Below are 15,175 nucleotides of genomic sequence, written 5' to 3'. Positions count from 1 at the left end.
GGGGGTGTATTAGTGCCCAAGGCATGGGTAACTTACACATCTATGAAGGCACCATTAATACTGAAAGGTACATACAGATTTTGGAGCAACGTATGTTGCCATCGAAGCAACGTTATCATGGCAAGACAATGCCAAGCCACATGTTACAACAGCGTGGCTTCATAGTAAAAGAGTGCGGGTACTAGACTGACCTGCCTGTAGTCCAGACCTGTCTCCCATTGAAAATGTGTGGCGCAATATGAAGCCTAAAATACCACATTGGAGACCCCGGACTGTTGAACAACTTAAGCTGTGCATCAAGCAAGAATGGGAAATAATTCCACCTGAAAAGCTTCAAAAATTGGTCTCTTCAGTTCCCAAACGCTTACAGAGTGTTGTTAAAAGGAAATACGATATAACATGGTGGTAAAAATGCCCCTGTGTCAACTTTTTTGCTATGTGTTGCTGCCATTAAATTCTAAGTTAATGATTTGCAAAAAAAAATTTATTTTCTCAGTTGGAACATGAAATATCTTGTCTTTGCAGTCTATTCAATATAATAAGTTGAAAAGGATTTGCAAATCATTGTATTCTGTTTTTATTTACGAATTACACAACGTGCCAACTTCACTGGTTTTGCGTTTTGTAATTACTAATAAAGATTTGTTTTTAAAATGTATTCATAACATTTGTCAGCCTTTTTAAAGAAAACATACGACAAAGTCCTATTGACCACATCCCACCATGCCCCTAGCCACGTCCCCACCGCCACAAGTACATTGGCAATCTGTGGGAAACCCTGAAAGCATTTAAAGATCCGTGCAGAGCTTCACTGAAAAGTCAGAAACATTCTTAGGAAATAAGTAAAAACACAATTATGTTTCAAATTCAAATATGACCTATGTTGTATTGTAAAAAGTTTAAGTAATATTATTATTTGGATAATATGAGCCCCAGAAAAGTCTATGTAAAGTGCTGTGAATTGGCCTTCAGTGATGGACAGGACTTAGGTCTAAAGGTAGAGTCAGTGAGCAGGCTTTTTCAGGACTGCAGGTATTAAGCACAATTGCAATGTATGACCAGCACTGTGGTAAGAGCCAGCATTTTATTCAAGTTCTAAGGCAGAACAGACCTGGCGGTCCCTGTGGAGTGTGTTCAAGGCTACATGCATCTATCTATAAGTCATATCCCCAAACACAGACACGTATCTCTGCAAGCGGCAGCAGACAACTCATGACTCCAGTGCTCATAGCCACATGTTTCTAAATTGTTTAGCCATCACATCTCTATCTTCTTTCTGCCTCCACTCCGAGAGGCTGAGTGGATACGGCAGCTCGGAAGTAGGGCTGCAACTAACAACTATTTTGATAGTCGACTAGTCATCGACTATCTTAACGATTAGTCGACTTATTAGATTATAAAGCGTACACATATTCAGTGGTTCTTATTTAGCCATAAACTTTTAAATTCAGCTTGAGTTATTTTTAGGCATGTGCTTACTAACAACAAAGATAACTAATTATTTCATACATATTTATTTATACTGCAACTAAGCTGCTCGTTCGGCGGTTACAAAAATAAAAATAAATATTACATTTTTGTCCATTTAAAAGCAAGGACAGGCATACTGCTGAACAAAATTTAAGTATAAATTTTAATGTAAAAAAAAGGAGAGTTAAAATAGCACATTTTTCTTTGTTTCTTGCATTGAACAGTCTACGTTCCTAGTCTGTTAAACATATGTGGCCGATCAAGCCAATTCTGATTCTGAATAAAAACAAACAACAAAAATATCCAACTTCCTCAAAAAGAAAGGAGCAATTTGTCATGATGTGTGTAAAAAGCTGCACAATAGAAATGTTTTGATGATTGCTAAAAATACCAGGAGATAGAGTTGATCAATCTAATAGACTCAATGTATAGAATTGTATTTTATTCATTATTATTTATTTATTTGACAGGAACAGTACAATTAAACATTGCTACCCAAAGGTAACCGATGTCAAAGTACATAAAGCTTCCAGCCACAGGCTAATTTTTCAACCCTCATCCCTGGTTAGGCTTTTAACATTGATTAATTCTTAACATTTTAGCTATCAGATTGTATGTTTGATCTTTTATGATAACAGCGCATTGGTTTGTGTGTGTGCCTGCGTTTGTGTGTGCGTTTGACATATGTCATTTGCCTTTCTTTATTGCACTGCAAATTTAAGCTGTTTACACCTGAAGTTCCTGACAAAAAGTACTTTAACTGATTTAGACAGTGTAGCTGGCAGCCTTTGGCTAAAATAAAAGTAAGTTATTGTTCACACAACTTGTTAGCTAGCTAGTAAGGTATAAGCCAACTCTCTTACCAAGTTGAGACCGCATCCTCCAGATGTCCGTCATAACCCCGCTTTAAATGCTCCCATATAAGAGATAACAAGATCTACTTTGCAAAAGGAGCAAGGTACTCACTCATGTTTTAACAAGAATAAGAGGAAACATTACCACACTTAAAAATGTTTTCACCCGTGATATTGTTGCACCTCTAGTCGGATGCCTATTGAATGTCTGAGTGCCATTCATTTAAAAATGGACACCTTGTCCCAGCTGATTGCCATGAAAACAAACAACAACATCAGGGCAGGGCTGCCTTAATGCACAGGCTTACCTGGGCTGAAGCCCAGGGGCCCTGATTTTGACGGTGGAATGCAATGTTTGGTGTTCTTTTTTTTTTTCTTTTTTCTTTTAACATTTGTTAATTGAAATTTTTTGACAGTTAACAGAAATACAGTACAATACAAATAAAGTCCAAAATCTCTATCTATCCTTCCATTTTTCTACCGCTTGTCCCTTACGGGGTCACGGGGGGTGCTGGAGCCTATCTCAGCTGCATTCGGGCTACATTATCTTACGAAGGAAGACTTGGGGGAAAAAAGAGTTGTATACACTGGAACAAATAGGAAAATCGTAGTAGTATATTAATTTCAACAGAGTTGACACAAGCCGCTGTAGACAAATTTAAGTAAGGACCAGCAATCATCTCCATGGACAGTGAAACAAAGGTGGCTTTATGAAGTTCTGCAAGCGTTTGTATGAAACTTTGCGAGGCTATTTTAAAGGGAAAATTGTGAAGAGAAGAATTCTTAGCAGCAAAATTTATAGGGAATATTTCACTTTTATCCAAGTTGAATTTGTAACCAGACACATATCCAAAAGCCTGGAGAGTATTCAAGGCAGCTGGTACCGAGGCGGAGATGTCCGAGACATGTAGACGCAGGTCATCAGCATAGAGAGACCTTTACCTGCACATTGTGTCCACATATGCCGTAATAAGCGGGTTGTTATAAAGCGCTATTGACAGAGACTCAATGGTAAAAGCAAAAAGCAATGGGCTCGAGGGCAGCCCTGCCGGCGTTTACTGGTGAAACGGTAAAGGTGAAAATATATTGAATATATGTGTCCTGACTGAGGCCTCAGGAGATTAATATAGGAGGAAACAGGAAGTGGCACTGAGCACACACACACAAACACACACACACACGCACGCACGCAACTCTCTTAACACAAGTGTGGTTGCGCCGTATTTCTGTAGTTTCACTGCATGGAGTGAGAAGAGAAACTGTAATATATTGATATATCAACTCAATAACAAAAACTTGTCTTTAGTTTTGTTGGTTTTATTGCAGACAGTGTGGCAACATCCTGATACTTCCAATGTGACGGTTTTAGTTGTTTCCTAAACTACTGTGTAGTTTTCAATAGCTTATATACTATTGCTATCTCGTGTATCAAATCTGCAACTACCTTCAAATCTACTTTAATGATTGTATTACCTTAGCAGTGCTCATCTTACCTGGCTACCAAACACTCTCTGCACTGATAAATAGCACTCTTGGTAAGATGAAAATTGTTTACTGTATTTATTGGCAGGCTTAAATAAGTCACAAAGAGTATCAATAATTATATATATTAATCAATATAAAAAACGGAATCGCAATATAGTTTTCGGCCATATCGCCCAGCCCTAAGCTTAACCCATGAAATAAAACCGTTACCAAAGCCGAATCTCTCCAGGGCATATAAAAATAATTCCACTCCACTCGGTCAAATGTTTTTTCAGCATCCACAGATACCACTGCCTCTTCAGTGTTAAGAGCAGGTACATCATACCATACATGGAAAATACATCAAAGATTAAGAAAGGAGTGCCTATTGCGAATTACCTAACTTTGAAGCACATTAATGGTAGAGGGGTATCCAGATGTAAGACCAATAGTTTAGATCATTTAATTCCACATTCAACAGACTAATAGGACGATACGAAGTGCATGACAAAGGGTCCTTGCTTTTTTTCCATAGGAAATAAATTGAAGCTTGGTTGAGCGTCTGCAGGAGACGGCCAGATTCAAATGATTCATTGTACAATATTAGGGAGGCTAGTTTAAAAAAAACTTAATTTGGGAGGATAGCCGTCTGGTCCCAGGGATTTTCCGTTTTGCAGTGATAACTTTGCAACATTTAATTCCACAGCAGTAATATGTCTCCCTAACTCTACTGCAGCAGACTGATCAACAGAGGGGATGTCCAGATTGGCAAAATAAATTATCAAGCTCAGGAGTAGAACGTTGAGCAGATGAGTAGAGGGATGCATGGAAATTCTCAAATACATTGTTGATCTCAAGATCACCCGTAACCATACCATGCAATCATTGGTGTTCATGACTGTCAATCAAAGACAGCTCTGCTTTGTGTAGCGATTGTGTACTCGTTCGCTCAGCTGCATTGTTTTTCCCATTGATCCGAGCAGGGCACGAACCCAGGTTGACGATTTCAGAAGCGGGAGTGCTATCTCCTGAGATAAAAGCACAGGCAATCTCCCAGATCGCCAGCACTATTCTTGAAGTTGACTGGCCTCTGTTACATTCCCACAGACGTGCATGCGCCTGTTGCAAAGGAGATGTATTCATTAACAAAATTATTTTTAAAAGGAATTATATTTTTGAATTGTTGCTGTTCTGTTGATTAAAATCAAGATTTTTATTTTTTTTCCCCCAAACTGTGTTTTCGGGGGGCCGGTTGGGGATCGGGGGGTCCCAAAACCCCCTCAGCCTCGGGGCCTCCCTTTAGGTTAAGGCAGTCCTGAATCAGGGAACATACCTTGTGGACTGCAAGACCTTTGTAAATGCTCAAATGTTAGCCGGATCTTTTATAGAGGCAGCATTTTGGGAAGAGATGAGCTGAGGGCATAGATGACTTACTGTTATTGTCACCAGACTGTAGCCTGTGACGCAGGAAAATTATTACACTGCTTGCTTTAGTGCAAAGCCTATACTCTTGAATGGGAGGGAACAAAACCATTTTTTAAATTTATCTTTGTCTGCCTATCATTGGTGCAGTTAAATAAATGATTCAGATTCCCATTTAGGCAGAAACATGAACATTCAGGTATTTTCCTAATAAAAAATCCCGGAGTATTTTGGTTCTCTGACTGTGTTTGCACAAATAAAGTTGTCTTGGAAAGAGCTGGACGCATTAGCCCAATAGACACCAGCAGGGGAAGTTTACCCTCTCCTTCGTGCTGCCAATCTTCTTTCCCATCTTGAACATGTGTAAATGACAATGGAAAAAGACAGCAGGCTCTTTCTGCTGTCCTTATTTTAAGATTTTTTTCACCTATACCTTTCAGCCATCTGCTCACTTCTCTCCCATCACATGAGTTTGTAGAAGTCATGCCGATTTGAAGCCTTGTGTGTGTTCGACATTCACCGCCCCAAACACCTGAGTTTACTTTAGCTGCCATAGTTCAATTGAAAGTTAATAGGAAGCATAACAAGGGAGTGGACTTGTAAACTAGTCACATTCCTCCTCCACAGTGCTGGTGCCTAACATGGTTGGATTGCACCTCCTTTCCAGTTTAAACGAGAGCATGTAACAGTTAGTGTGTACAGCGTACTGCAACAACCATTACACAAAAGGCCCACAAAATCGATTAAGGTAACTTCATTAACTATTTAGAGATCATAACAACATAAGTCAATTAAAGATACATTTTAATATAGAACAGGTCTACACACTGTTGTTTTTTTAATAAACTGAACATTCATATCCTATTTCAATGACACCTTGACATTTCTATCTCTAAATGGTCACGTTTACAATTTTGTCATCTGCTCTGTGAATAACGAGTGGACACATTTATAGTATATTGCAATCTATTGTAGCTGCACTGCATGTGTTTGTATCAGTGAATTTAAGGACGTAACAATACGAAAAGTATCTTGAACATGCTTATTGTAACAAAATTACCACAGTTATAAGGGCCAACTTCCCCAAAATGATTCGATTTTGATTCATAAGGTTCTAAATCAATGTATCACGATTCAATTGGATTCAATCTACACTTAAATTTTGAAAATATCTCAAATCTGTTACAAAATAAAAATGTACTTTGTTTTTTCCAGTCACCAGAAACTACTTAGAACAGTTTTAAACTTCGGATTGCAACATTTTATTAGAGTATTTTTCGGACCGTAGGGCGTACCGGATTATAAAGCACATTGCCGATTCGCTTGTATATTCAGGTCTATTGTCATACAAAAGGCGCACCGGATTATAAGGTGCATTAAAGGGGCCATATTATGATTTTTTTATACATCTAAAAAGACTTCCTTGTAGTCTACATAACATGTAATAGTGGGTTCAAACTGTTGCATAGATTATGTTTTACAGACCATCTTCAAGCCACTTTCTGACTGTCTCTTCAGGATGCGCCGTTTTGTGGGCGGTCTTATTACGTGGCTCCACTTCGACAACGCCTTCTCCCCATTATTTTTGTTGTACCGGCGAGTCTACTGACAGATAAAAGTTAGAACTATACGCTACTTTGTGTTAGAAATGGCAACAACGGCGGATGAATGCCTCACAACAAGAGGATAGAGAAAAAATAACATTATTGACTAAAGCGCAGACGACATTGGCAGATGCGAGCAATTTTTGGGGACCTATGCAGATCCCAAATACACAACAGCAGGTACCAATAAGTTAAAAAAAGTTAGTCTTGCATAATATTGCAAAACAAATCGCCAGATAATGTCTCCTAATAGGTGCCATTTTGGGGACCTTATATACACACACCATAATAATACTGTATGTTGAAGCACAGTACGCCTGACTACTGTAGTCGTAATGCGCCGATAAACCTTCAAGCGGTGCGGCTTAATAGCTTACCAAAGTTGCACTCAAACATTTGACAGCTTTTTGAGCGCTGAGTGTAATGTTCTATATTCTCAATTAATCATCAAAGTTTTGGTGTTGTTTGCTTACTTACTAGCGTCATTAGTTGAACAGGTGTCAACCTAGAGTCCACATTTATCTCTTATGTGTGACTGACATCTAGTGGTCACACTTATTACATCATGTACCAAATAAAATTGCTTTGAGGCCGATAAGCACAACCAGAATTAATGTGTACATTAGGCGCACTGGGTTATAAAGCGCACCGTTAATTTGTTTGAGAAAATTAAAGGATTGTAAGTGCACATTAGTCGAAAAATATGGTACTACAAAATACATTAAAGGGGCTCTATTATGGAAAACCATTTTTCTTACCTATTAGTACCTGCTGTTGTGTATTTGGGATCTGCATAAGTCCCAAAGATTTGAAATCACACCGTGGAAGCATTGCAGAGATATTTATAAAATAATCTTGACTTCCTTCCTACTTCCGTCAAACAAGCTTGTTTGGAATGTGAATAATTGGGGAAGTCACAAATTGGGAAAATAGTCATGGTCATTGTAGTCCGCATCATAGTCAACAAGCTCCTGTTTTTTCTCTATCCTCTTGCTGTGGGGCAGACTGGGTCGTACACGCATCTCTCGATGTGGAAATTTCTAAAATAAAGTCGCATATAGTTCTCATTTATATCTGTCACTAAACTCGCTGTGAAAGTGGTAACAGCTAAATACAACAAAAACATACAATAAAAGCTAAATACTACAACCAGTGTTATAAATAAAGAACGCATAGGGTGTGTGTGATGCGTCAGTGCAGTAGCACTGCGTAGAAGTGCTTGTAGTTAGCGCATGTTGCATTTTGCATGTTGCATGCTGCTTCTGCATGCTACTGTCTACTTTCAGCTAATGCCACCGGCTAGCCCTCCTTACGGGGGGTGAAAAGAGGAGCCGAGCGCGTAAGTCTCCTCTTGCCGGTACACAGCTTCTCCACCACCAAGACTCCTACAGTGCCTCCTCGCGGCCACACACGGTAACTGGGACCTCGCGGCCTCAGGCTAAACTGTAGGGGATCTCGGAGCAGCAGTGGGCCCCAGAGGCGAGGTGTGCAGGCCCACCGGTGTGTGGACACGCCCTGGCATCCGCTAACCACTGCCCACCTATGGGTCAAATAGTCGTCATCCCCCCTCTGCTCCCACCCGCTGCCTTGTGGTACCTTTGGGAGAAGGAAAGGCTATCATAGCCTTTCCTTCTCCCAAAGGTACCACAGTATGGGAGTAAACCCAGACAGAAAATAAGGAGTGGAGCCCCTGAGGCTGCTGGGTGTCATTGCTGACCCCCTGCTGGCAGCTCCTGCAGCCAAGCCGATGCCAGATGTATTGCCTTGCTTTCCTCTGGGCCACATCGTCACGGCCAAGAGGGGGATCTTGATGACTGGGCAACCCACGATCTCCATACTTTCTGCCCAGGCTTGCACCATGGAGAGGTCACTCCAGCCTCCCCCCTTAAAAGGGAGGAAACAACACGGAAGCTGGCAGTCTTAAGTTCCACCCGATTGGCGCCAGCTTCGGCGGTGGGAGGAAGAACTCCCCCAGGCGCAACCCATCGTCACTACTGACGGACGGATGCTTATAATAATAGTGTGTACGGAAAGTAGATTTGAGTATGACGTTTTCAATGGGGAAAGGCGTGAATGAAAGGCTGCACAATTAATCGGATATTAACCACGATTGCAATTTCGGCTGTCACAACTAAATGAGGATGATTGTTGGCGATATTAACAATTAAAAGGCAGGCTCCTATGCTTATTAAGCACTTTTACAAATGTGGCAGCAGAGAACAACCCTGTGAAGTGCACCAGAGGCCGTTGTGTATGAGCACTAAACCCCACCACCATGCTGACCTAAAACATTACCATTAGTAACATTAACAAACTTTTCCCACGTTGACAACCGCCATATGCATGCACTGTTACAGGCTGCAAGGGGCAGAGCGGTCACACTTTGCAGCAGCTGCAGGCATAAGTACTCCATGCACATAAGCAGTAATAATGATAACCGCTGGAGAACTCCCGACAGTTAGTATTCAATTAAAATCATCGAAAAACCGTGGTTGATAATTGCAGCTTAATAAACTTAAGGACTAACGTTAGCTTTCTAGCTAGCTTTAATGCTAACATGAAAACAAGACATTAAAATATTTTCCCATTAAGAAACATCACTCCACAATCTGCACATTGCTGTATAAACTACTATGTTACAGTATACACATTGAACATAACGGCTGTGCTGTCTTCGTACAAAGTAATCGACATAAACTTTAGTGTCGCGTTAGAACAGACAAACGTCCGTTCAACAGAAAAATAACTCGCATGACGTCACATCAACCGGAAGTGAAACGAACTGATCACCCAATTTGCATTTATTAAAAAAAACATTCTAAAACGTGTGCAAATTCAAATGTAAGAAAATAAACATATTTATAAACACAAATAAAAATATGACTCTTATAAAGCCAGAACAGTATTTAATGTTTCCTCTGCAAAGAAAGTATATTGTGTGGCTATTTATCTAAAAAAGATTTTAGTGTGTGTATACAAGTACTTTTTAAGCACATTCAACATTACCGCAATAATGATAACTGTGATTATTTTGGTCACAATAACTTCATTTAGCTATTTTATTCATTGTCTTGGTTGTGAAGTCCCCCACACCCTCCTTAACAGAGACAGAACCTATTGTATTGCTTTTGCTGTGATTTTGATTCAAGTGCAAAATTTTGTTAACAGAGTATATTTCATTGTTATTTGTTTGTTTTATTCAACTTGGATATTTAAAAGTTTACCTTCCAATTATAATAAGTAATTTGGTCTCAAAATTATGTTGACAATATCGTTTATCGGCAATAATTTATAGGTCAATGTATTGTAAAGCACAATTTGTTGTCAGCAAAGGCCTAAGGATGGGATAAACTTCATTCATCACACAATGGGGAAATTATGTTGTTGCAGTGCAGATTCAAAAAATCCACTAAAAAAAGACATGAAAACATGAGGGACGCATCAAGGACATAAAAGTGCACAGAGCTGCTGCCACTTCAGCTGCGCCTTTTCGACATACGGCTACAAAGTAAAACAACGAAAAACCAACAAAAGAGCAATAAATTACACATTCTGCGCACATACAACTGCACCATGCATAGACAAACAACAAAACAAAACAAAAACACAATTTCAACACGCACATTCTGTGGGTCTGCTGGAGTGGGTGGCCGCATTTCCAGAGACAGAAACGGACCCAACAAAGCAACCAAGAGATCAGACTCAGTCCGAGGCTGCCCACTAGCTCTTGGCCAATGTCCAGTCTGCACGGATGAGCGAGAATCTGTCTTGGGGGACCAAAGTGTCTGATACACACTCATTTAGCTCCGTGAAGCTTGTGAATGCCGACGCTCATTGCTAATTGTCACAAAAGAGGAGCGATCGCATCACAATTGGCTACACTAAAACCTAGAGTAAAAGTGCTTCCCACAGTACCGGGAATGTATCTGTGGCTCAGCATGATGCAAAACTATCTGTATATGCATTATAAGAAAGTATTGTATATTCTATTTAACAACTCAAAGTTTTTACGAGTGTTGATCTAATTTAGACACTTGTGTGCGCAACCAATTAAAAACATTCATGTTTCTTGGGCTCCATGTAGGTGTGCACTTATTTTAATACATTAAATTGTGCATCTGATATATCACTATATTACTAAATAGATCTGCATTATGATGCACGACCAAGTCAGCTGTGGTAAATTTGTGTTGAGAAGCAGAGTTAAAATGCCATCTACTGTACGGAGGTGAAATGACAAGCTACACAGAAAGTCCCATTGAAATGGGTTTGTGAGCGTGGGCGCACACACTCAGTCAGAAAAATAATAATTTTATGAAAGAGGGGAGAAATGGACACCAAATCTTTCTGTGGCTGATACTGTCTGTTATTGTGGCGATCCGTTATAAATAAATATATGTATGAGAATTATATGTATGAGAAACACTGAAGTGTGTCACACGACTGCTACTACTACTACTATTATTAATAATAATAATAGTATTACACATTGAGCCTGGGGTAGATTTTTACAAACAAAGTGTTGGAACATACTAATAATAGTATTACACATTGAGCCTGGGGTAGATTTTTACAAACCAAGTGTTGGAACACATTACCGTACATCCATTTATTCAGTCTTGGTGGAAGGAGCTGAGCAACACAGTGACTTGCGGAGAAGCCTTTTCTAAACGTCTTGTCAGAGGGAAATATCTCCTGATTGCGCTACGAAATGTCATCACTCATATGACATCCATCAGGTGACATGAAAATGTGTTGTGACGCTCTACCGTGTATCCTATCTTACGCACGCACACAAGGTAATTACAAGGCAGTTGGTTGGTGTTGTATTACCCGTTACGCACACATACAAACAGCTTTGTTTAAAAGCTTCTCATGCACAAACATCAATCAAGCATGCAGCTTTACAACAATCCCTGATTAGGGCTGGGTGATAAAACAATAACAATATATATCGCGATAGACATGTGATCAATATCAATAGAAAATGGGGTCGATAGAACGTTCGATAATTTCACTGAGTTCTGTTAGAAAAAAATAGGAAGAAAGGCGGAGCCGGAACCGCACGGCATTCTGGGGGGTGTAGGCAGAGGAAGGGCTTTGCCTCTCGACCTATCACGGCCGAGCCTGAACCGCAAGGCATTCTGGGAAACGCTAACAGGAAAAAAAGAAAAAAAAAGCAACAACGGCTAGCTGACGACGAGCAGTGAAACGAAACGGGAATAGGAGTGCGGCAGCACGAGAGGAAATTGTAAATAAAAAAGGAAACGTCACGTCACCAGTTTGGCAGTATTTTGGATTTTTTAAAATCCGATACGAATCAGAGTAATACTGTCTGCAAACTTTGCAAGGTTGTCGTCCCGACCAAGTCTGGGAACACGACAAACTTATTTTACCACCTGAGCCGCTCTCACCCGCTGGAGTTCAGCAGTATCAAACAGCCACAACCATCTACATCAGCCGGTGCAAGTGGAACAGCACCGAAGCGGCAACAACAGACCACCATCGTCTCGATGGTGGTCTGTTGTTGCCGCAGACAGTATTACTCGGCAGCAGTGCCATATGACAAAAATTCAAAACGTTATAAAGAAATAACGGATGCAGTGGTGTATCAATTAGCGAAGGACATGCTACCGCTCAGCATAGTTGAGAAGTCTGGGTACAAGAATCTCATACACGTGCTCGACCCCCGTTATGTTCTACCTGGCCGAAAGCACTTTTCCAAGACAGCTATTCCTAAGCTTTACACAATGTGCAGGGAATCCGTGAAAAAGGAGATACTGAAGTTGGTTTGATTTTTCCATAAATGACTGAAGAGGGTAACAGGTTTGTTTTGTCACAGATGTTCAGACGCAAGTTTATTCCGATGTTTACAATATTCTGTAAGACATGTTTGTTTCTGCTTGCTTAATGTGACTGTTATTTATTTGCATATATTGTTACCAATATGGCTTTAAAGCCTGAGTTGTACACTACTAATTTCTTAATTACAATACTTTGCACATTTTGTTGGATTAAGCATTTATTTAATGTCAATATTTGCACATCGACCAGTATTTTCATTTATTTGACTGTTTTTCATAATGCTGACCTCGTTCTAAAGGTTGAAGATATATATTTAAAATAAAAGTATTTAAATTCAGCCTTTTTTCTCCTGGTCTTTATTTAGAATAGTTTTGTTTTGTTTTTTATCAATAATTATCGATATCGACTGATATGAAACACTTATATCGTGATACATTTTTTAGTCATATCGCCCAGCCATAAGTTAAAAAGGTATGCTAAGTTCAGAGGTAATTGACTAGCAAGAGAGGGGAGTAAATACAAACATGAATGAGCTGAAATAGAAAACACTTGACAAAAAAAACTCTCACCGCCCACAACCAATCTTCCACATTCCAACATTTAAGTATCAGCGCACAGTGGCTCGACTTTGCCAAAGCAGTAAAACTTACCAAATGAGAGTTCTCTTTAGCCTCCTGTACTTGCTGCACCTGTGGTTCAGCTACAACTTTTGTGTCCTGGTCAGAAGTCATGAGCCGTCTGCTTTTTGGCTCCTCAGGGAGAAGTCTCTGTGTCACCAAGGAAGCTACGGAACGCCACAAGGGACAAAAAAGACCCGTTACTGCATCATAACATCAGCATTGAGAAGACGGGAAGCGAGCTAAGAACCAGTGAACAAATGACACTTGTGTTAAGATTAGACTGTTCAAATAGTGCCTCTCCAGTTCATTGTGGGATTTTGATGGAATGTCTACAACTGTATTTCCTTAGGTAAAAGCTTGCTCGTTAAAATGTTTGTTGTTGGATCGTTTATAAGCATGCGATAGTCCAGCACAACAATCGAGGGTGCGGGGGGTGCTGTGTTTGCAAACAAAGCAGGAACAAGAATGGTGTTACTGTAAAGTTGTCCACCTTTGACCCACATACTCCTTGCCACACATGGTGCGAGTGTGTGTGTGTGTGTGTGTGTGTCACTGCAATGAACGAGGTTCGATTGTGTCAGCCATCCAAAAAAAACTCTTGTTACGACCTGTTGAAATGACATTTACGAACTCTCTGTCCGCTTCACATCGCTTTAAACACATGTAGTGATTATGCATTAATGACTGTTAATTGCAGTTGCGGGAGGAAATATCATTCAGAACTTCATGAGGCACAGATTGAGTCGATGCCAACACTCCAAACTTATTTGCTATTTATATGTACAAATCATAGCACAAAGTTCAAGATGTCAACAATGTGATGTGCACTTTAACCGGAACACATCACATCATCCCCACACACACCCACAACCATCAGTGCTATGGAGGTTTGAACATTAACTGGAATATGTTATCATTTCATTTATACACAACATTCTCTCATAGCACAGTGTAGCCCTAATACAGTGGTTCTTAACCTGGGTTCGATCGAACCCTAGGGGTTCGGTGAGTCGGCCTCAGGGGTTCGGCGGAGGTCAAAACACACCCAGCTCATCGTGTAAATACAAACTTCTCCCTATCGGCGTATTACGGATACGGCAACAGGTGTGTAACAGGTGTGTAATTTGTTGTGAGTTTATGCACCGTGCTGGTTTTGTTGTTTGAACAAGGTGATGTTCATGCACGGTTCATTTTATGCACCAGTAAAAAAACATGGTAACACTTTAGTATGGGGAACATATTCACCATTAATTAGTTGCTTATTAACATGCAAATTTGTGACATACTGGCTCTTAACTAGTCATTATTAAGTACTTATTAATGCCTTATTCGGCATGGCCTTATTATAACCCTAACCCTCTAACCCTGACCCTAACCAAATAACTCTAAATTAAGTCTGTGTTACTTAGAATACGTTCCCCAAGTGTCCAAATAACTCTAAATTACGTCTTTGTTACTTAGAATATGTTCCCCATACTAAAGTGTTACCAAAAACATATAACTTTGTCTTGAATTTGAAAAAAAAAAACATTTTATTTTTCACTAAAGGGTATGGTGAATGCGCATATGAAACTGGCGGGGTTCGGTACCTCCAACAAGGTTAAGAAACACTGCCCTAATAGGACAACAGGTGTTTCATTGGCGTCGTGCTGCTGCAGTCCCAGCACAGTCAAAATAAGGTAGTCATTGTGTTTATTTATAACTGATAAGTTTACATTGAAGGAGGGTGACGCCTCCCAGAGCTCACCCCCCCCAACCATTGGGCCCCTGCAGAGGGTGTGTGGGACCTGTGCAGAGCCAGTCACCTTGACAGGCGTCTGTTTGTCCATTTTAATGATTGATTACTTGTATTAGCTTTGCAAGTGGCAGCCCTCAGTGTGGTTATGTTCGGTCAGAACGCAGCAGCATTAGGAGGGCCATGCAGGGTGAAGCAACA

At 40.1% G+C, this 15,175-nt stretch overlaps 1 protein-coding gene across 2 annotated transcripts in view; it reads right to left on the bottom strand.

Moving 5' to 3' along the window:
- larp4b (La ribonucleoprotein 4B) overlaps positions 1–15,175 on the bottom strand; it is a 36,169-nt gene that overhangs the window by 20,166 nt on the left and 828 nt on the right. For both annotated transcript variants that reach the window (XM_062023065.1, XM_062023066.1), the window contains one exon: positions 13,270–13,403. In XM_062023065.1, the coding sequence (XP_061879049.1) occupies positions 13,270–13,350 (81 nt within the window). In that variant the 5' untranslated portion in view covers positions 13,351–13,403. The remainder of the gene's footprint in view (positions 1–13,269; positions 13,404–15,175) is intronic.

This window comes from Entelurus aequoreus, linkage group LG16 (assembly GCF_033978785.1).
Source record: "Entelurus aequoreus isolate RoL-2023_Sb linkage group LG16, RoL_Eaeq_v1.1, whole genome shotgun sequence".
Taxonomy (NCBI): Eukaryota; Metazoa; Chordata; class Actinopteri; order Syngnathiformes; family Syngnathidae; genus Entelurus; species Entelurus aequoreus.
This window is presented reverse-complemented; position numbering and strand designations above follow the sequence as displayed.